The sequence below is a fragment of the Thunnus thynnus genome, chromosome 5, assembly GCF_963924715.1.
Source record: "Thunnus thynnus chromosome 5, fThuThy2.1, whole genome shotgun sequence".
NCBI classification, from domain to species: domain Eukaryota; kingdom Metazoa; phylum Chordata; class Actinopteri; order Scombriformes; family Scombridae; genus Thunnus; species Thunnus thynnus.
Genome location: NC_089521.1, coordinates 22297896 through 22322215, shown reverse-complemented (window position 1 = coordinate 22322215; position 24320 = coordinate 22297896). Strand labels below are relative to the sequence as shown.

The following is a 24320-nucleotide window of genomic DNA, read 5'->3' as shown; positions in this document are numbered from 1 at the left end:
CATGCTTTCTCTCCAAAAATACAAGATGATTGTATTTTTGTTTGTTTGGACATTTGTATAATCGTTATTGATGATGTGATGGACTGTACAGTGTCTACAACTGCTTCAACAAGTAACAATGTTTAATGCTTTCTTTATGTCTCCATGTACCTCTTTCTCAAGAAAATTTCCACAACATCATCAGCTATTCTTCATAATTAACAAATACAGGCAATTATAAAACCTGCAAGCTCAAATGATTTTCTTAATATCATCCAGTTAATTTGGTCATTCAAATGTAAACTGAGAATCGATTGGTTCATGAATAAAGTTAGTTTGAACAACCGCAAGCTCTTATTTTTAAATGTAACATGAGTGAGAATGGCTGGCACATCACCAAATCTTATAGATAGAGCCTTTTTTTACTGCAGCTGAGCAGGAGTTCATATAAAGCTCAGAGGAATATCTCATATAAAACATATGAACTCTGAAGTGAGCCATCATAAAACCGATCAAAACAAGAGATGAAATGTTTGATTGTGTATCTCATTTCCAGTAAAATGAGTTAAATAATCTAATTTACCGCAATGATTACTAACTTACTTTAGATCTGATCTGAATTAAGTATAATGTTGCATAACTGCAATATATGTATACTATTGACACAAATATATTTTATATGTTTTATTACTATGCATATGAAAAAATATACATCTATATGTCCAAATGTTATCAAATGAAAATGTCATATCGTTGGTTCCTCAGTTTCAGTCTTCTTTGCTGTGGCCAAGACTAAATTTTTATTGGTTTTATTGATTTTATTACATGTTATTTAATGTATATATATATATATATTTCAGCATTAAAGGCTTAGTTGTGAGGACCCTTTAAACACCAAAAGATCCAGATCTCAGTAGCCCATATTTTCTTCTCTGAAAACCATAATTATTGCAACATTGCTCTATTGGTGAATCAAAGGAAAAGAGCAGCTGCACAGTAACTAAACATTAGTTCAAGAATTGTGTTCAGTGATAAACTTTGAAATACATTTTCAGGTTTGAACTGAGGGCATTGTTTCTACAATAACAGCCCAGACAAATCTTGGCCCAGTTTCAAAAAGCTGAAAATCCAGGCTCGTGTCCATTAATCAACAATCAAATCAAGTCAACTTGGTTATCTGTGTATGAGGAACAGGGCCCGGAGTCACTGCTAAGGGATAAGGTGACTTTTTAAAAAATTCCTTAATTGTAATTTGTTAATGTTTTGAATCAAACAAAATCAACAGTGTTTACTGCTCAAACAAGCTCAGTAAGGATCACCAGACCTTGTGTGTTAATTATGTTTGGTTTATTTTCACCAGGAGAGACAGATGTGTTTTGGTCACCTTCCACCGTTCTTCAGGAGTCCACTTCATCAATGTATGTGTTCCTTCTCCAGATAACAAATCTCAGACCTATGAAACAAATACAGACTTTTATCAAGTAAAAGATTTACAGTAAATGGAGCTGCCAGCGTCTCGGCACCGAGCCTCAAAGAAGCTGTGCAAATGAGACAAACCAGTGCCTTGAGAGGAAACTATCACAGTGCATTTCAGGCTGCTGCAGCAATTGATAGATTATGATTCATCAGTCCTAATCAGATTTTTCTCTTTGATCACTATGCAATAACCCTCTACATGAAGCTGTCATTTGTCTTCTCCATACTTCTAACTGGGTGACCACTTCAGATTGAAAACAATGTGTCTAAAGCTAAGTGAGGTTTTGACATCAGTAATGGTGGGAAATGTCAGTGTGGCTTTGTTTGAAAATCTACCAAATACTGAAGTGTAGATCATTTTTTAAAGGAAAGAGGAGAGCATCTCACAAGCCACAAATCATCTACACAGATATTACAAGCTGGGCTTAACCTGAACCAGAGCTTTTCAAACTGTGGTGCAGTTGTCTTGATTTTGATGGAGTGGGAGCCCACAGTGTCAGACTAAACAAATTAGGATCCAACTAATTATTTTTATTATCAATTAATCTGCTGATTGTTTTCAATTAATTAATTAATCCTTTTGTCTATAAAATGTCAGAAAATAGTGAAAAATACTAATTAGAATTTCTTAGAGCCCAAACTGGCATCTTCAAATCTCACCAGGTGTACAAAACCTAAAAGCAGCAAACTCTCACATCTAAGAAGCTGAAACCAGTTTTTGCTTAATAAGTGACTGAAACAATTAAAACTGATTATTAAACTATTCATTTCAACTCTAAATTAAATTAAACAAAAGCTTGACAGGATTAATAGTAAATATTAAAATATTAAAATTTAAGAGTGACACTCATTTTCATATACAGTATATGACCTCAAAGGTGTCTCCTAAACTATATAATTAAAACCTAATGCACATGAAGAATAACCTGTCAAGGACATACAGTGGCATGACATTTGTCTTCTTTGTGCATGTGTGAATTAATAAGACGATGAAACAGTCTCTATCAGATTATCTTTCACAACATACCATCAGCGATCCCACAGTATACAACCAACGTCACTGCCCTCCTCTTCAGCCATTACTGTCAAATTCATTTGAATCAGGCCCTCTTCATTTCAGTATTAGAGTATTCACTGGAGCTGAAGTCTTATAGTTGCTGACTTGGCCTTACTTGACAAAGTTTCACTGAGCTGGCAGAGATGATAGATTCTGTTGGTCGCATTGTTTTTCCAACATCCCTATTTGGCTGTTCTGACCCTGTCATTTATAATGGCCCTAGTCCATGTTTAATTCATACAAGCCCCGCAGAGCGAGGCTCCATACAGGAAGCTGGCTTTACAGGCGACAGCCATTCCACTTTCCTGCCTCAGATATTTTATCAAGACGGAACTCAGGGCCAAGATTTATGTTCAGCAGGCTGTACATCAAACATGAGGGATATGCCAAGTCCAGCTCTTGCACCCCTGCTAAACCTCACGTTTCAGATCAGCGTGCTAACAGCTTAACAACTTCTCCCGGCTATTCTCCAAAGCATTCTGCAATTACATCCTGAATGTAAATCTATGCTGGGGATGTATGTGACACAGTGTAAACACTAATAAGTTATCCTGGAGGCTTTATCTGCACAGTGCTACTGTGTGGTGGCATTAGCTGGGTTCCTTCCAAGTTGCATCAGAGAAGCCCTCACAGAGGTGCAGTCTCCGCAGCCTAATTAGGCGCTCCAGTAGCTGCTGTCAACACCACCATCGTGGGCTTCAAAGCAGGGGCTCAAACTTGTGATCTGTCTAAATATTTCTTTCATGAAACCCTCGTCATATCAGGGCTGCTATCACAAAAAAAGGTCAGTGATAGAAAGGAGGAGAGACTGGAATCAGGTGGTGAGATGGAGCCAATGAAAGCGAGCTTGACCTCCTCAAAGTATTTGACGCTCTTGTGCATGACATGAGCAGATCCAGGGGGACTTCTGTGATACATGAAAAATGTCCTTTCATCTGTCCTCGCTTACACTCTCTGATGCTGCACAGCGCTGCTTGAATGGTCAAATCTGGTTGAGTTTGTTGTTGCCACCACATCACACATTCCTGAGTAGATGTTTACACCCAAGTTGAGACAGACTGGTGACAAAAGGTATTCAGTCAAAATTTCCTCACCCAGAGGTTCATCTGAAATCTTTCTCTTACTATTCTTCATACTATACATCCACTTTTTGACAAAAACAATTTGAGGAGTTGCATATGCCACAAAGAAAAAAAAGGCTTACCTAAAGAGCGAGCACTGCGGTTCAGCAAACATACTGTACAAGCAATCCTTCATAACAATCCACATTCTGCAGGGAAGAATTAGCCTACATTGCTCGAGCTGAGGGTGGAAAGATGGTTGAGAGTGAGTGCTACAGACATTCTTGGAGTGTTAATATCATCATGATGGCCTGACCATGGGTCCGCAAACTGACAGACCATCATCTGCATCTGGCCTCCAGGCACGCTTGTGGTCCGCTGTCTCTCAAGAAAGAAGCAGAGAGAGAAATCTGCAGTTGTTTAAAGGTTACATAACACAATATTTGGAGGTGATCTATTTCTTAGAAGGACTGTGGCAGCGGCGGTGACGGCAGTGGTGGTTGTGGTCAGGCTGGAAGATTCTAATCATATACCGGCTCAGAGTCTACTTCGACTGAAAGCATGTATGTTAAATTTCCTGCATAAGAAGAGCATCAAGATGGAGAAAAAAAAATTCATGTAAGAATTCAGTTCCACCAAATGTAAAAGGCATAAACAATAGCCTCACTCGCCATGTTTCCCTCATGATTTCATGTAAAAGATGAAATAAGACAACATGATGCAATGAAAAAAATGCCAGTGGCTGTGGAAAAGGTCTTGAGATTGAGACATGGATGCATGCAATAACAGTCATATGCACGCACACATTAGTGTATGCAGTATATATGTGCATGCCCCCGTTTCAGTCTCGCAATGCCTTTTAATGTTTTTCCTTCTTTTCTTACTTTTCCCTCCCTCTGAGTTGATGTTGGTTTGTGTAACATACTGCCTGGCTGCTTTGGCCAGTATTTCAATCTCAAGAGACTATCCTGGTAAAATAATGTTCGAATAAAAAAAAAATCGAAATAAGACAAAACACACATTCTCTCTCACACACAAATATTCACAACAATGAGGCACATGATCACACACACAGAACATTCCAGTCTTGCGACAGGGCCAACAAGCTCCACTAAGCTGCGTTAGAGACACAGACACTCGACCACACAGTGAGATGTTTTCAGAAAAGTGACGTCCAAGCCCTCCCCAGTATACAGATGACAGAATATTACATTCAGTCTCTTTTATCTACAGATTTATTCAGCGTAGCCATTCATTATCTAATGCTTTGGCATTAAATATGTGGCCCTAGACAAGGACAGTATGTACGTCAGCATCTATAAGAGATCAATAGCTCACACACGATCATAGCAGATAATTAAAACTATACTTAATACCTAATAATTCAGATGACAGGAATTTATCAAAATGGATAAACAAAACATTTCAGTAAAAACATAGTGACAGCGGGTCAACACAGTTCACTTAAGTGCCATAAAACTCTCAGTGAGTCCATAGAGCATTTTTCCCAGACTCCATATCAACAGACTGGTAAAGTTATCTCAAGTCAAACTGTACACTTCCTCTTAGACTTCCATAAATAAAGTGTTGTTTGTTAATTCTACTCTCACAGATGAACACTGTCGGGTTTCATCATCAGTATTTTCTTTCCATTTTCTAATTGGAGCTCCTCCTATACTGATTACGGACAGAGATAAACAAACAGTATTTAAGATGTTAAAAATGTACTGTAAAGTCAGTGATCCCATCCATCCCCTCAGTTTTTTTCTACTATTTAATCTGTTATCTCAGGTATATAGTTCAGAGGCTCTGCAAAAGAACAGATTTAACCTGTTTAAGTTATTTTTAAAAATATTATCAAAGGTTTCATTTGATATTTTAAAAAGCAGATCTTTCTTTCTAGTTAAAGCAACAGTCTTGAAGATCTGTTTCATTCTCTTTGGTGGCACCTATGGTGACAAGTTGTAATTGCAGGTGTGTTTTTGGACCTCACTCCCCAGAGATCCAAACAGTGTCGCCTGTATGACGTCAGTCAGTTGGCTGTTGGCAACGCTAGCAGAGACAGGAAAAAACAGTGCACCGCTTCACACGCAAGTGAGTTGAAGATGAGCGAGTCTGTTGTATTAGCTCTGCCTACCCTCTCTGGCAGACCAACCGTTGCTGGGAGATGAAAAACATGTCACTAACTGTGTGCCACTTGTGATTTTTCACCAATGACACTCAGTTTGTAATACCGCAAATGGAAGGGGTTTCATCAGTGAGCTATAGGCTCAATCACCAATGTGTTGCCTCATTGGGCAATAGATAGTGACTTAACAGACTTTATTTAAATGAAAATCTTCAAGATTATTACTATTTAAAAAAAAACAACATCTTCAACAGTGAGATGTAGTAAAAGCAGAGATACACAGAGGTATTGCTCCCAAAGCAAACAAAGACCATTTTTCCTTTTCAGTGTCTTCATCATAGGAATGTGATGCAGAGAGGCTAGACTCACATGAGCAAAGGATACTGTCACCATAATCAACCCAGTCAGAGATGGGAGCATGTGTCATCAGAGGAGGACTTAAGGTTATCGTAGTTCAGGATGCTCTGCCCATTTTCTCTCTCTATCTCTCTGTCTATCTTTTCCCGTCTCTCTCTCTCGGCTCCGCAGCCTCCTCCCGCGACACTGTGAGCAAACAGACCCTTTCCATCAGCCTCTGCTATCTCTAAATGTCAATCAAATAGAGAGAAGAACTGCAGGCAACACATTTTAAACAACCATCATGGTGTCAGCTTCAGATGAACTACGGGTGGGACACAGGAGATGCATTTTCCCCAAGTCCTATCAAATCAAAAGAGCCTTTGAATTTCAAATAGTGAATAAAAAGCGGCAGCGCTACAATCACCTGTGGAACAGCAAACTGTGAGGCAACATGTGCCACAGGCTGGCTTTTAGAGCAACATCAGCCAGCCATCTAAAGAACACTATGTTCCAAGTAGCTCAATGTTTCACCAACATGAGAAAATGCATCAAAGCAGAAAAACAGAGCCATTAAAGTGGTGACAATTATTGCCAGGAGGCACAGTGGATAGAGCTGTCAGTGGATACAACACAACACTGGATGCATGGCATGTTGCAGGGCAGTCGTCATTGCACTGTGGCCCTGAGAATCACAGATCTTTGGTGGACGACAACCTAATAAATCAGTAGAGTGGCTGTTTTTATGTGGGCCCTGCACTATATGCTTTTATCTTCAGTATTTAACTACTGTGAGTCTGATAGATGCGGGCAGTAAAAAGGAAGAGGTCTGATAAACAGTGCAGAGGGCACCAGAGTAATCTATCACAGCAACCTCTAGGTTTGGCCTTCTACTGTCGTGTTGACAACAGCAGGAGATTATCTACCTGATCACTGGATACCCTGAAGGGTGGCAGCCCATGAAAGTGTTGAATTTCATGTAAACAAATGATGCAAGGAAATACTGAGTGAAGCTTCATGTGACAGCTCAATTAGTAATCACATCTTGATTTGTTCAAATTACTCAAATTACATTTACATACAGTAGTTTTGCCCACAAACTATATACATAAACTCAAGGTCCCCTTACTAGTTTTTTCTAGAGCTTTTGAACACATCTCATGGTCTCAAGTATTAAGTTGGCTCAGTTATCATGGAGAGTTAAGATAATTCTTACAGTACTATTTCCAAGGTCAAGACTGAACATTTACACTCAAATACATGTATATACTTTGGTCCAACCTTAGTGATCTATTGCTTATCATCAACTACTTACAATTATAATACAAAACTACTTCTAATTGCAAACAATGTGCAACAAAATCTGAACTTGTGCCAAAGAGTGTCCAAGATGCTATCTACACTACGTAACTGTATCAAACTTCATTTAAACGCTGAATATGTAATTTCTGCCACTAGGGGTCTCTAAATTAAAACAATAACAAAAGACAGAGTTTGCTGACATGGGAAGTAGCGTGGGATCATGGGAGTTGTTGTCTTCATTGTTAAACAACCAGCTTCCCCAGGTCAGGATTACTTCAGCGTTCGGCAGAGGTCTCCTCTACTCCAGAACAAACAGACCCGGTGATTAAAACCAGTAAAAACACTGATTAAAGCAGTTTCATGTAAAAAATCAGTGTTTGTCCGTCGCTGTTTGGTGGACACAGGACGTCCGGGAGGGGCTGCTAGCCGTGCTGCTGCTACCGTTTGCTCAGCTTGTTTCTCTGATAACTTAAGATCCAGACATTTATCAGGTTTTTACCGGGAGCTGAATTATCCGCAGAGGTCTCCTCCTCTAAAAACAAACGTACATGGGGATTAAAACTGGTAAAAACACTGAATAAAGCAGTTTAACATGAAAAAAATCACTATTTGTCCGACACTGTTCGGCGGGCACAGGACATCTGGGAGGGGCTGCTAGCCGTGCTGCTGCTAACGTTTGCTCAGCTTGTTTCTCTGATAACTTCAGATCCAGATGTTCGATGACTAAAATCCTTCATCCGGTTAAAAGTTATCCTCAGTAACAACCAAAATGCCGACATATTATCTTGTATGCGTATACTCTTTGGTAAAAGCCATTGTGGCGGACAACCACAATGCTGACATATTATTTTGCATGTGTATATTCTTTGGTAGACGCTAATCGTGGCGGACAACCACAAGGCCAACACATGCATCTTGTGCACTTATACTCTTTGATAGAGGGGTATGACGCCATTGGCAACGGGCAACCAAATGAAACAGACTGTTACCTCGATTAAAATTACTGATTTCTCTGGGTTTGAATATTGTTGGAAACATTTGGATTAATGTAAATACACAACTCAACAAAATATATAACATAGGTCTGGTCGTTTTTAGATATTTTAATGCGGAATAGTTACATATTATAGCTTTAACCATAAACAAGCCATGCTTCTGTAGATCGACTAGCTAATGTTAACATATTAAGTCATTGCAAGAGAAACTAGAGCTTTACAGACAAGAGCCTGGTTTTCTGGTCCTGCTGTGACTGCTGTGACTCTATTTGACTGATGAGGTGACTGAGGTGTTTTTGTGTGGTTAATCAAAATAAGACTGCTAATAAAGACAGGAGAACTGTGCTGCGGTCATGGTGCCCACTGAAAGTGGCAATAATCATGCTAATGAAAATGGTTGGCGCTGTATGTGTCACCACAGTATATAGTAAAAACGGTACACTGGCACATATATACTGACAATACACTTTCTGACGTCAGAATAAGGGGGGCTGCGTCTGAAACCGACTACCCGACAAACCACTGCCGGTGTGCACACGAGTCTCTCTCCAGTCCTCCTTGTTATTCTATTCCATTCTTCACATAACACCATGCAACGTCATCAGTGCCTTAGAGAGACTGTCCAAAAGTAAGCACTATTATTCACATATTTATGATTCATGGCGGTTCGCCCCTCTCTATGACGGCATGATTTTCACCCCAACTTTGAGGGTGGTCATTCGGAACAGGTGTAAACATTTACAGTGAGTGTTTGGAGCAGTCATTTAAAACCTCATTAATTGATTATACAGTAGATTGAATCAGAGCAACAAGTACAAGCACGGGGACATTTCCACAGCAAATACACACTCTTACAAACATTACAGATAGTCATCTTTCTTCAGTCAGCCTAATAAATCCTCTCCAGCTACACAACAACACTGAATGAAATGAATAATGGCCTGTAATCAGAACATGAAGTTTGGACACGCTTTGGATTTTTATTATCTATCTGTCAGCATGAAGTGAACTGGGCAACAACTTTTATTGAGTGCACACAGCAATCAGTGAGAAGTAAAATTGCAGTGTGAATTATGTGAATCCTCATAAGTTTAATACACTGACTCAGGAAGAGATCTGCCATCAGTGAAGGGTGACTGATGAAACTGGCTGAGGTTTTGGGGCTGTCTCTATAGTTCATTGACCTGTTTGATTTCTCTGGCTCAGTGAGTAAAGGATCTTGCCAAAGCAAACTAAGGACACAATTATCTGTCTCCCATTTTAAGCTCCCCACTAATCTCTTTCCTGTCCTCTTTAGAGTCATTACATTTGCAAACGGTACATTCTTTTAATGTCAAGAAAATGAAGAGATTGTTTCCCAGCTCTGGCGCTGTCTATGTCTCCTGTGACGCCTCTGATCACTGTGGAGAACCAAAATTTCACCCATCATCTCCCTCTGCCAGGTTAACGGCTTGGAGCTCAAGAGACAAACTTCCTTTACACATTGTTCACTTCTCACTCGACACCATAATGGAAGGAACTAAAGGCTCGCTGGCACATCTGAAGCCACAGCAGGATGGTGGTCACTATCCCTCTGTCCTTACTCTCTCCTTCATTTGACTTACAAACAGATGAGCGATGAATCACACTACCCACACCTGCAGGTGATCCCAAAGAAAGAGGAATGTCATCAGCACACATTGCCTGCTGTATGCATCTATGCCAAGAGACGACTGTGCCGTCTGGTGTCTTGTCATGTGTTTGGAGCATTCAGGAAGTAGAAGAAACACTCCTACATCTTTGAAGCTATCCCCATCTCCTCCCATTCATTCACACTGTACATTATTCTCTTTCATTCATGTGCACCCATTCTCAGGAACGTGCATGAATGCATTATAATAATGTGATTTATCTGTATGTATCTCACAATTCATAGCCAGAATTCAAATCATTTTTCAAAAACATCAAGGTAACATGATGTGACAGGACAATTGGAAGATATAAATTCATAAAATTACCTTTTAACTCCTAGGATTGAACTGGGGCATTTTCTATTTGGACAGTTATACTTCAATTATTTTTCGGATTGGCATCTAATTCTGTGGAAATTCTTGAATCCATCCTGACAGAGTTGTAACAAGTGTGGTTTGGCTTTTAAGGTGAATTATTAAAAAAATGAGAGAATGAGCACTCTTCCTCTATGCTCATAAATGTATTTTCATTGTCACTATATCTGTTTTTTTTACATGATAAATATATTATGATGATGAGAGCTCTAATGTAATCAGAAGTGACTGACAGCATTCTCAGGTGATTTCCTCCAAGCCATTTTCCGTGTCATCAGTTCATTTTTAACTTTCTTCAGTTGTCACAACCATGCATTGTTTATGGAGCATTGTTTATAAATTACTTATAGGTTCCAATAAATCAAGCCTGGCTTAATGGCGTGGACTTATCTGACAAAGAAATCAGTGTATCCAGAACACTATGGAGGACACCAATGCATGTTGCATATTTGAAGAGAACTGGACCACAGGTGTCTACATGTGAAGAGTTGTTTCATTCATCCCCACAGTGATGCAGAAATATGGCTGGATTGCAGGCTGATGCAGAGCAAACTACACTAGAAACACAGTTCACTTAAACAAATTCATTAAATGATCAGTTTTCTCACTGGTGCAAGTGAATGGAAAGTTTTTCTAAAAATGTAAGTGAAAGGTTATCTATGATTTATTGTTGTTACTGTATGTATCTTGTTTAGAACAGTGTAAAGCTAAAAGGCCAGGTAACAATGCAGCATATTTTAGGAGAGGCATGTTACACCTGATCTGATACACCTGATCGACACTGATAATAACCACACAGTGACTCATACACATGAAATAGTGTTTCTTAATCACAACTGTTATAAAAGTGTAACAATACAACAGAATATTAGCTTAGTGCAGATATATCAGTACTGTGTATGTCAGCCAATAAGTAACTAGAAATTGCAGAACAGAAATGCCAAAGACATGTTTAAGGTCAGTTAGTTAAAGGGAACCTATTATGCTCATTTCCAGCTCTATATTTTTTATTTTTGGACTCTGTTAGAGCAGTTTTGAATGATTCACAGTTCAAAAAGCTCCTTATTTATCTTAAACTGGCCCTTTATGCAGCCACTCAATTCAGCCTCTGTCTCTTAACAGGCAGTCTAAGCTCCTGTCTCTTAAAGGCCCCCCTGCCCATGAGCCCACTCTGTTCTGATTGGCCAGCTTTCCAGAAGCCTTATTAGAGCCGTATCAGAGTCGTGTTAAGTTACCACCAATGCAAACCCAACATTTTCTGCTTTATTGCATCAAATTAAAAGCTTTTAAATTACTAAATAACAGGAGACTTTTTTGTGAAGAATTTACAGGAAATTAAACGACTTCCTCACTGAATTAGTGAAGCTTTGTTAGCGGCACTAAAAACCAGTTGAAACAACAACATATTGAGATATTTGGAGCTATTTGTTCAGTGGATCAGTTGGAAATAATGCAGGGACGAATAGTACAAACAGAAACAGCCACAGTGAAGTTAACGTTTGATGAAGAGCTGCAGATGACCAGCACACCTCCAACAGGTAAACAACTTATTTTACTTTGCCGTGCTGTGTAATGGAAAAAGACTCACAGCGTGCCAGCTCGACTCGGGTCATGGCTCGGCGTGACTACACCCAAAACAATGGAAAAATGCCATAATGTTAGTGGAGCGGAGCGCTGGAAACCGAGTGTTCAGAGCAGTCTGAAGCCAGTGCTTTTTGCTTACAGGGATTACTTCTACGTACGTTTACCTAATTATTTGACACTTTGGCCACGTTTAATACGAACATCCGACACTGTAACATAATATATACATGACTAAAAATAAGGAAAAGCATTATAGGTCCCCTTTAAGTAATTTTTTTTTTTTAACATATCCTGGCTGCAATTTAGAAAAATAATAATAATTTAAGGAACCTAAATGTCAAAAATTTTAAGATATTGTCAGTTGAGATATTGTTGTCACATATTTAAAAACTTTTTTTCCAAACTGAAAGAAGAAGCTAGTAAGTGGACCTTGAGTTGAGTGGACCATTTTGTAAAACTACTATTGCATATTCAACTTAACAGACCTTTGAGAACAATATACTTAAACTTGCTCTAACTTTAGAGAAATAGTTCAACATTTTAGGATATAAGATTATTCACTTTCTTGATGAGAGTTAGATGAGAAGATTGATACCACTCTGTGCACCAAATATGAAGCTGCAGCCAGCAGCCGGTTAGCTTAGCTTAGCATAGAGACTCGAAAGAGGGGGAAACAGTTAGCTTGAATACCAGCACCTCTACGGTTTGTTTGATCTGTACAAAAATCAAAGGGTAAAAACAAAAAGTTATGGTTTTACAGGGGGATTATGTCTCCCCTCCACCATAAAACCACAACTTTTTATACTGTTAGTGATAATCGCAGGGTCCACACCTAAAGTTCTGTCAACTGAAAAACTTTCAATTTCAGTTGACAGACATCTGACTAAACTGATTAGATATGAGTGGTTCTCCACTTATTCGAATGTATAACACACCTCTTTATTGAGCACATTTGATCTCCTTTGTATTTTATCTGGTTCCAGCATTTCTAAATTCACAGAAGTGTAATTCCATCCCTCCTCCACAGAGCTCAGATTCAGTGAGTGAACAGGCAGAGATTGTGATCAAATGGTCACAGTACTATGTGCTCTATGCCCCAGCTTAAAAAGAAAACTGATCCGAGTTCGCCTGTTAAGCTGCAAATGTCACATCATACTCTCACACAAAGTTCATGTTCAAAGTACTATTCTGCAACATTGCAATGTCTACTGTGAGCCTGTTCTCCTTTGCCATGTTGCATCATGATTGGCTGATGTAAGCTGGTGAACACAAGGGAAAACGCCATCCATCCCAGCACTCGGCAGCTCTGCTCTCATACTCTGCGTCATTTCTTTGGGGAAGCCTATCCTGCTGTTTCTATTGCCCTCAGATATTGTCATTGGCCACACCCAGACACCACTCCAAACATCTGCCTGTGTCTGGCAGTCCTAATTATGATAAGACTATGAATCAGTTCAGCCAAGTGCTGAACTCTATAAAAGCAAGATGTATCCTGAGAGCAATTGTACGCAATATGAGAACAATATGAAATCTGGAACATTCTTTATTCTTCTCAAAGAAATCAGAAAATAATATGAATCTGATGAAAGGAAAGGATCCATAAATTATAACAAAGAACAGGATGATCAAAATGCAGGGACGATGTGGGTGGTTGAGTTTTCTAGTTCTGAAGGAGGTGTGGGCTGCTGGATACAGCTGTCTCTGCCATAGCTGGCCATGCCAAATTCTGCGACACATCTAAGAGTTGGCGTCATGTCCTGATTTGAATTCAATGAAATGGAAAAAAGCGGGCCATCCAATTTTATTCATGTGAATCCCACCCAAACCCACTGAACTTCTCCATTGCCTGACTTTCCACTTCAAAGGAATATTGAGAGAGTGGCTCTGTTTTTCCTTTTTTTGCTTTGTGAGTAAAGGTTCCAATCGGTTTGGGACTTTGTTGCGGTTTACTCTAAGACTGACTGCAAATGTGAAATCAGGCGTTGAAAATTTTATTTGAAAAAAAAAGAAAAAAAAGAAAATGCTTTCTGTTCCTGCAGAGTTCTCTGCGGAGCTGGCGTACTTTTGACAGCACCACAGGGATAAATGCTGTCACATTAACAAAGAACAAGAACAAAGCTTACCTTTGTATTAGAGGCAAGCCATATGAGGAAGGGTTCAAACTGGACAGGACATAAGGGACTGCATCCCAAATGATGACATGGAATGAATAAACAGATTTTGACCCACTTTCACCTTTTTCACAGCCACTGAGAAACAAAGAAGGAAATATAAACACGAACCACACAGAACAATTATGAATTTATATGCTCATTCAAATATCCAGTACACAGAGAACCTAATTACAAGCTGAGAGTTTTGATGAAACAGCTGTCCAGGGGTTGGTACCTCCCTATCCATCCATCATGGATAGTCTGGGTCCACTGCCCACCTGTGAAAACACAGCACAGCACAGCACAGCAGACCTCTCCTCTTATTATTGGAGGAGATGGTGCAGCAATGGAGCTTACTGGTTCCAAATTAACCCCAATAATGGTTAGACAGCTGGGATACTTTTCCATTATCTGTCTTTAGAGCAGGTCTTCACTTTTTATATTCTATATTCTATTCTATATCTATATTCTATTCTATATTCTATTCTATATCTATATTCTATTCTATATTCTATTCTATATCTATATTCTATTCTACATTCTATTCTATATATTGAATATTCTTTTTTCTGCCTTATTCTCTTTTTAGAGCTGAAATGATGAGTTGATTAATTGATTTAGATGAACAGAAAATTAATAGTCAATTATTTTTATGGTTAAATATGTCATCTTGGGCTGGAGGGAACTGTAAAGGGTATTTATCACAATTTTCACATTTTACAGATGTACATCAGTAATTTTTGTTGACAATGAAACGTAACACCCACTCATTCATGGTCCTTCATTTCTCTGGTTGTTGTATGTTTCTGATTGATTATATTTATTCCATGTTTCAGCGGCAGGTTGGGTATTTACAACTCATCTTAGCATTGACAATAAAATAGGGAATCCCTCCTTAAAACTTAAACTTAAAACTTGTTTTTTTATCATATGACTTTATCCCAATTTATGGTAATTTGTCATTTTATCAAATTGTATCATTTACAAAGTCTTATTATTAAGTCTTGCTTTGGTTTTATTACTTGTTTTACTGTAAAGCACTTTGTAACTTTGTTTTTTAAAAGTGGTATAAAAAATAAAGCTATTATTATTATTAGAATAATGATCATATAAAACATAAGGATACATGGATAAAGCTCTAAAAAGACAGGAAAGAAAAAAAAGAACATATGTTTTATTATTAAGATTCCATTCAATTTTCCAATTATTTGAAAATGTTGCCATATGAAGTAGGAGAGGTCATCATTTATGCATTTTGCAGTATATCTCATCTGGTTGTTCAAATAGAAGTCCAAGGAACACTGCAGCTGCAGACATGGGAAAAGGAAAAATCTTGCATGTTAATAATTGTATACACAGTAGATGTGTAAGGGATTTAGACTGAGCATGACTGGCCCGCAGGAGTGCGGCACTAAGACATGTGCACTGATAAATTGGTTTGAGATTTTGGAGGTATGAAACGTGACTGATTGGGTGTGCATTTGTCTCATACTGTACAAGCAGCAGCATCATAATCTTGATGGTTGTGCTTATGTGCAGTCAAATACTACAAGCGCCTGCAAGTGTCTGCGTGTGTGTGCGTGTGTGTGTGTGTGTGTGTGTGTGTGTGTGGCAGGTCTGAGCTGTGCAGAAGAACAGCTTGGAGATAACCTGATGACGTCACAGCCAGAGTCAGGTCTGCTATCTCTCCCTGACAGCAGGGCTGTGCGTCACTCCTTACATGCAGAACCAGGGAGAGAGAGCAGGAAGGAGAGAGGGAGGACAGGGAGTGGTGCAAGGGAGGGAAGGAGGACAGAGAGGAGTTGAAGAGCCTGGAGGATGCCTCAGATTATTTAGTGGAGGCGAGTGGGACCTGGGCCAGGGTGACTAAAGTGGGAGAGTTTTTAATAAGAATAGGGAGGGACAAAGGGAGGAGAGGGGATGGAGGAGAGATATAATGGAAAAGAGTCTTTACAGTAAGCAGTAATCAGTGGGAGAGAGGGCAGGAAAAAAAAACTGCAGGGTACACATTCTTTTTGAAGAATGGAAATGAAGCAGAAACAAAGAAGAAAGGAAGGAAGAGAACAACAAGGGGGTCATCTGACGAAGAAATAGAGTGAGATGACTGCAGGAAGAGTCAGGTCAACAGTTCATCATATAATAATGAACATTTTTACAAGAAGAAAGAGCAATATGATTCAAAGAATTTGGAGCAAGGTTTGTCATTGTGCTAAAGTGCACCAGCTTGTACTCCTGCTAATTATAGACACTGTTGTGTGATAATTACATTCATGCCCGTCTCTTTTGAAGAGGAAATTTTCTCCCAGTGGATCTCTTCCCCATCACATTGCTCAAAACTCCAGTATCACCACAACCACAAACATAATCTGTTTTTCATTACGTTACAGTGAGGAAAACACACTTTTATGGTTGTGGCAGGCGAGGATCAAAAAATGTATGTGAAATATAAATTAAATGAAAGAAAAAAATTATAATTGTTCATGCCATGAGCCACTCTTATAATGTTTGTGTATATAAACTTTGCGAATAAACTAACACAATTGCACAATTGCAAACTGTGCAGCAAGCATCCACTAGGCTCACCTTCTATGTGAGGGCACCATAACATTGTGTGGCCATTACTCAACAAAACACTTCCAACCATTGCTGTGAATATAATATGCAGTGACATGAGATAAACAGATCTAAACCCACCAATCCATTTGATATGCAGCAGCAAAGTATGACATGTAGCAGATAATTACTAACGTACACAAAAATTATGGCTTAGGGCAGGCAGCCTTCTACTATGACGTGTTACATATTAAGCAGATGATATAAGCTCATGTTGGTAAGTGTGGGTGAGTGCAGCAGCAGCAGCAGCAGCGTAAACCATAGAACAGGAGCTCAGAAATTAAAATTAGCAGCCACAGAAGTTAGTACTTTGCCCAGACACAGATTTGTGAGAGAACAAAAAACAGCCAGCAGCATCGACAGCCATATTGCCAAGCACATAAACCCTAACTGCACCAATCCCTTGATCACTTACAAATGCACATTAACACAAGTATTAGATAAATAAGCTGTTGAAGTAAGGCAGAAGTCATGATCCCAACCAAACTTCTTAAAGTAGAAAGGCATGTTTTAGGCCGACAGATGATATAAAGTAAGAACAACCGGCAGACAGAGTTGCAAGAATGCCAACAGCAGGACGTGCTGCAAAAAACAAGATTATTCCTCCAAATAGCTGTACTGACACACTATGATCAGACTGGTAATAAGCAATCTTGTTTATAAATGTAAATACTACATGAATAGAAGAAGATGGGGAGCAAAGGAATTACCAGGGCATTGAGAATTTAAAGAAACAGTCCTAAAAACAGACTTTTAGGAAATACACTTATTTGATTGCCAAGGGCTAGATGAGAAGATTGATACTGCATTCATAAAGGGGGAATGGTATCAATCTTCTCATCTAACTTTTAGCAAGAGAGGGAACAAATGTATTATCCAAAATGTCGAACTATTCCTTTAAGTAGTCTGCCTTATTGCAGAGGGTGTGTTTGACATTTGTTGCAGTGAGTTGAGTAAGTAGCAAAGTGAACTTTTCGGCTTTGCTCCATTTATGCACATCTACAAACACATGTTTAAATATGTGGTAGAGTCTGGAGTTCACTGGGTCAACATCACAGGAATGGGTTTACTGATGAGGAAGATAGTGCCATTAGTTCCCTCTCCATATCAATGAGCTTGCACTGGGTTGTGCGTCATCAAAACAGATCACAGTGTTTACAGTCAACTCCAGTGTCTATCTGTCGCTGAACACTCATGTGAAACCTGTATAGAGAGAGAGGAAGAACTCCAGTCACACAGTGTAGAATAGCAGTCTGTCACATATGTCTCTCATATAAATCTACTGTTGTGTCAACACCAAAGATTATGTGCCCATTAATGATGTGGAGGTGTAGTGCACCAATGAGCAGAAAATATATTACCTTGTACTTATTTGTGGCAGGAGCATGGGAAGAAGAGGTGACATTAATTGGCATCAAAGATGTTGTGCAGGATGTACAGACAGCAAAATATCCCCCTAAAGTCAGGTTAGGGGAATATTTTGAAAATGCCCAAATTAAACGATCACACAAATAAGTCCTTTAAATTTTGTTCAAATCCAATACGTAGTTTCTGACATGTTGAGCGTGATATATCAACAATTAAAAAGACATTGTTATTCCCCCTGGAGCTGTCAGTAATTCCAAAGTGTGGGATGCATCATTAAATTTCACATGCCGGAGCCTAGCCACCATTTAGCTTTTAGGACTTACACAGCGCTGTTACAGTGGCCCTTGTGAACAATCAAGCTTTATGAGGATAAGCATAAAGATCTAGGGAAATATGGTTTAAATTCAGGAACACAGAAAATATCTAAAAACATACAAAAGCACAATTATGGGGAATGAGCTTTACATTCAGAAACACTGCAAACATCAAAAAACATACAGTACAAAAGGGGCATGCTAATGCAACACAAGCAACAAAAAAGGATCAATAAATCAGATGTTTTCAACAACTGCTGTACAATAAATTAATAGACAGTTTTGAGCATTAAAATAAATACAGTATAAAAGATGTAGTTATAATTGTATAAAATGTATTTGAAAAGGCAAATACACAACTTTCTGTTTTTTCTGCCACTGAAATGCATCTGTTCTTGCAGTGGAACCAAACGTGTAGCACCCAGTCTGATAAGTAAAGCCGATGTGGAAGAGCCTTAAACCTGCATTCTCTCTAATGGCCATCAGAGGGCAAAAAGAAGTCTGATTGTATGCAAGTCTATGAGAAAATGACCCTACTTCTTACTGGATTTATTACCTCAGTAAACAGTTTCCTAATTAGTTTATGGTCTCAATCGCTAGTTTCAAGTCTTCATCAATAAATCATTCTGTAAATTATAGTCTGATTTAAGGTAAAATGGACGTTAAAGCATGTAACCATGGCGTAACCCGAGTATAGCCGTAGCTGCCACTACTTCACAGTGCATTTTCAGTTCATGAAGGTTAACTGTAACATTTTGGTCGTCGAAAAAAGTCTTGTCCAGCATTTGGTTGTACTAAGCACCCTCAGCTGGTCAGTTTTTCCGGTAAATACCTTTAGTTTCAATGGTTTTACGCCTGTTTTTCGCTAGTGAAAATTAGCATTAGCATTATCACAGTTAACCATTGACTGTAAATGCACTGTGCTAACCAAGGTAGCAGCTAGCATTAGGGTCAGCTCCACCCTCTTGTCCAAATATAGTCACTTCTGGCTCCAAAAATCCAAGATGGCGAAGGTCAAGTCCAAGATGGTGACGGTCAAAATGCTAAACTCAAGGCTTCAAAACGGCAGTCCACAAACCAATGGGTGATGTCACGGTGAGCACATCCTTTTCTTTTTTTTTTACAGTCTATGGGTGGAACACAACTTTCAAGTCTTGTTGTATGAAAGGTCCTCAAACAGGATAAGTTGTATTTTAGGACAACTTAGGAAACCTTTTCTCAAAGCAGATGTAGCCTTTTGATTTAATACTCACCTGACAGGGGTTTTTTTTACCCGTCTTTTCACCTGCTGGTATAAGTTTCCATCCTCTTAGTTTTGAGATAAAACCGGTTGCCTATACTTTTTAAATGATTAATATGATGTTCAAGAGCCTTTAATGACCCACTAATCTAATTAATGGGTCATTTAAAAAACTGGTGCATTCCTTTAAGGCTGTATACACTATAGTGCATGGTGAATGGAGCCTGACAGTCCATTAAGACTGTTGTTTTCATTCACAGAACTTCAGTTAAACTTTTTATCTTCCTCTCTGTATTTCTTTCTTTTACATTTTCACACAAACACATTCTCATGCATGAGGAGACTTTCATCACTCATAGGTCAAGCGCATCTGCTATTTATCCAAATGCATTTCAGTACTCAAATGCAATGTGTGAAGCCATTGTCCTCCATGTTTTGGATTGTTTGTGAATGAGCAGCAGGAGGAATCTTACTGGTGGTAGAGTGCATTAGAATCGCATGCATTTTGCATGGGCAATACATTTGATGGTGAAGCCAGAAGCCGAGAAAAGAGAGACAAGAGGGAAAAAGAGAGACGCAAAAGAGAAATAAAGAGAACAAGTGTGGAGAACGACTGTTTATTTGAGGAGGGGTGATTACGATCAGACAAGGTGAAGTGAGCACTTTTGGGAAGGGTGTGATCCCTGAAGGGAGGGAAAATTGGAAGGACAGACAGAGAGAGGGGCCGAATATGTGAAAGAAGAGATAGAGAGACTCACAGAGGGGGAAAAGATAGAAAGAGAGCAAATGCAGAGAGTGTGGCTGCTTTAAAAAACATCTGGGAGCCATCAGGGAGCGGACAGAAAAACGCTGGACTCAGCTGAAACTCTCAGCTCCTCTTGCTACACTGCTTGCCTACTTGCCTGCTTCATATCCAGCTAACACCTTCCCCCAAAAGACACAAAGTAGAGGAGGGAGAGTACAGTCTATCAGAGAGCAGAGAGAGTCCTTGAGCTCTGGAAGCTTCTACTTCCCTAAGACTACAGGGAGGGCTATAAAAGTGGACCATGTATTGTTAACGAATGGGATTCGTCTGAGGTCAACACATTGCAAAATTTTAGCTGTAAATGACATTCAGACACGCAACTTGCCATGTCTGAGATTCATTTGAAGCTGGAAAATGCATTATATAAACAATGGGATGTTTTTGTGCGGCCACGCGATGTCTTAGCATGTACTGCACTCGCCTGCATTTCCTCCGTGCTGCCACCTGTGCTCATTGATCATTTGAAGAATTCAACATATGACGTTTAAGGAGGCAGCGTGCTTCCATAGATGGCTGTAAGAATTTACCTCTGCAGGCTTTCACTTGAAAACACAGAGAGACATGGAGTTTCCTGTGTGGTCACAGTGGTGTGAGCACAGGGTGGCATCTGTCCATGTCTTCATTGAAATGGCACGGCTCATGTGATGGCATTAGCAGAAATGTCAGTCACCCGGTCCCGGCGGTTGCGTAAAGCGCAGACTTTCTTTCTCAATAGCAGCACTATAGCTATCCAAAAACCAATGGATAGCATATGGATATAGCATGTCTCCATTTCATTTTCAAAGGATGGAGCAGACTGACATCTATGGACGGCATATGCATTTAGATCGCGGTCTTTGAGCAATAGAAACATCTTTTGAGGAGCGTTCCTTTAAAAATCAGATATCTATGGCATCACTTGGGAAATGTCTATTTGACAGTGAATTATTAAGATGAAACTTTAGACGTTTTTGTGAGGGTGAAAATAGAGAGGAAAGGGAATGGAGTCATAAAAATCAAAAGGGGTTATCAAAAAAGGTTGGGAGAATAAATGTGCTCCAATGGCAATGTGCTTCTTACTGTAGGTTACGAGATATAGTGCAAATTTGACATTTTGGCCTGAGGGGAAGAGGAAAGCTCGAGATGAGTCCAAAATGGAAAACTGTCAAGTGTGCTGAGTGAATATCACGGCAATATGAACATCAGATCTTGAATTCCCAAAGCAAATTAAATCAGTGGATATTCAGGATCCTCATGAAAAATAATCAAGAATAAATCTCTGGAGACATGGATATCCATACAAAATTTCATTGCTTGCCAGTAGTTGTGAAGATGACTAAGTGGTTGATGGCTCCACGGACTGATGGTGTGATGACCCAAAAACTGACTGAAAATTTGCCAGGCCTGAATCCAGATTCTGGAGCTGAAGTACATGCAGTGTACAATGTGGATTACTGCATACAAAAACCAAATCACCACCTGATTATTTGTGACATTGTTCAGTTTCATTACAGCCCATCTGGCATTGATAATATGAGTCATGACCTTGAAATTGCAAGATTATAGCTGGTAAACAATTTGCGTACTTGTGCATTTATCATGCAGTAAACAAGCATCTATGACGATGTAGTATTTGAAAATATTCAAATATGTAAATACTTATACGCTGAAAAGTATAGAAGATCATTATCTGCTGAAAGGCAATTATCATTCACCTCCATCCATTACAGTATCATCCATAAACTACCCTGTAGCAGCTTTGCACATAGCTGAGTTATCTCTGGTCGCTACAATGACAACTTAGCATCAGCATTCATGTCAGGGAGGGAGAAAATGCATTCCTTTATGAGCCATTTGTAGAACGCTTCTTTCCATCAAATCTGTAACAAGTCCAATTTCTGTTGGTAATCCCTCTCTGAAGGAACACATTGATATGTAAATTGTTGTCTCAGAATGGCAGAATGGTTATTAAAAGGGGACACAGATTGAAAATGATTCAGGGACGACCCTGGTAATGTATTCACACCGCAGCAGCACGCTGCTGTCCTCCCATTTCCAAAGTAACACGCGCCATCGCCGGCACTACCCTCGCAATCATTACCTTATAACTCTGCTTGATACGTTTTCAACAGAGCAGAGTTAAAGGAGTTTAACTGTTTAAACCTCCTGCCTCTGCGCTCATTTATATCCAAATAATTCCATCACACACTCCACAGCGGCAGCATGTAAGAGTGAAAATAGATATTCTAAATATAAAAACAGATATTCATTGAGGCTCCCTCTGGGGCATTTTAAATTGATGTGTTACAAATATTCCAAAATAAAACTGACGTAAAATGTTATATTTTGAACATTTTATTTAAGCAGGATGCAGGAATCCTTTAAACTGGTGTAAATGTAGCACTCATTCTTACTCTTTCCCCAGTAAAAACTGTCAGATGCTTTTTAGCTTTTTGCCCACCTTCCCTTTTCTGCACCACATTGTTTAAGGGTAACCCTGCCATCTCATATCCAGATGCTGGCTCCTATATGACAGGGGCATATATTGACATTTTCCCTCTCTGCGCTCCTAACCTGTGTGTGTTCACATCAATCTCAGTCAGAGCATACAGGCACAGTAAAGGTCTTGACCCCCGTGGTGTAGTGGAACAACAATGATCTGTACATGCAGGGAAAGCTCATCTCCCAGCGTAATAACTATCCCATCAGACCATGGATTTTAAAGGCTTATGGCAAACCAAATCCTGCTGACTGTAGTTGACCTCACTGTGATGAGGGAAGACCTACCTCTGAACATCTGAGTCCTCCATGTCTCCTACCCAAAACTGCCTCTATTTCCTCAGAGAGAGGAGACTGAAAACGGCATGATTACAAATAAAGAAATATACTGTGGATGAGAATATTTTTGCTCAGTAAGGTTATTGGCTGATGTATCGCACCAGGCAGAATGGATGCTGTATGTTGCCATACATCCTTTCTAACCGTTTAAAAACTTTCTGACTGTAATGAATATTTCTCTCTTCTTCTACACCTGATCTGCATGTCATCTTTTAAGTGCTTTTCTCCACTCTCTGGCTGTTTCCGTCCCCTCCCCCACTCCTATCCTCTGCCCTCCTTTTATCTATCTTCCATTCTTGCGCTCTTCATCTCCCCCCACACAACATCCCTCCTCCCCCCTCATCTCTTCCTCTCCTCCTTGCCTCTTCTTTTCTGGCACGTCCCTCTGTCTTTATGTTGCCATCCAGAAGAGGTAGAATAGTGACAATAGCTGTGATATACAACCGGGGCAGAGTCCAGGACAGAGTTGTGGAAGAAACACGGGCATCATCATCACCATCATTGTCATCATCAGCCAGATGAGGAGAGCCAAACTTGAGCTCTGTCCATCCCCATCAGGCTGGCTGACAGTCACAAACTCATCTCTTATTCACTCCACTCATCAATTATACACAGGCCAAAGGAGCCCTGAGAGGCAGGAGGCTGCAAAGGCCCCTCTCTCCACGTGTCGTCCCCAACTGCAGCACAAAGACACATCGCAGCGCTCTGTGCTCAGCCCTTATCATCAATGTCCTCCTTCAGTCTCTCTGAGAGCAGGAGGCAGCTTGTCATCATGCCTTTAGCTATCGCTGCTATGTGCAGATGTCATGTATCTCATGGTGAGGTTAAGGTTAGGTAATCTGGACAGCAATGACAAGACGGTGAGAGTGTAAACCTGGGAACTGTTCCGAGTTATGTTAATGTTTCCATAAAGTCTTCATTTGCAGTGTCCTAAATCGGGATCCATTAAAAGAGCAAATACGATGTCAATATTTATATTTTGAACTGGAATCTGCAACCTGATTAGTTGCTCCCTTCGGATGAAAACACGCTGACCAAAACAAAACT

The 24320-nt window shown here is 39.6% G+C and overlaps 1 protein-coding gene across 4 annotated transcripts in view; it reads right to left on the bottom strand.

Annotated features, from left to right (window-relative positions):
• Positions 1–1347: 1347 nt before the first annotated feature.
• LOC137183242 (zinc finger protein aebp2-like) overlaps positions 1348–24320 on the bottom strand; it is a 55451-nt gene continuing 32478 nt past the window's right edge. Inside the window, exons 9-10 of one of the 4 annotated variants that reach the window (XM_067590149.1) lie at positions 14087–14212; positions 1356–1432 (exon numbers count right to left, since the gene is read on the bottom strand). In XM_067590149.1, coding sequence (XP_067446250.1) covers positions 1393–1432; positions 14087–14212 — 166 coding nt within the window. In that variant the 3' untranslated portion in view covers positions 1356–1392. Of the gene's footprint in view, positions 1433–8350; positions 9972–14086; positions 14213–15275; positions 15424–24320 lie in introns of those variants that run through there. The other 3 variants (XM_067590150.1, XM_067590152.1, XM_067590153.1) reach the window with 3 other exon arrangements.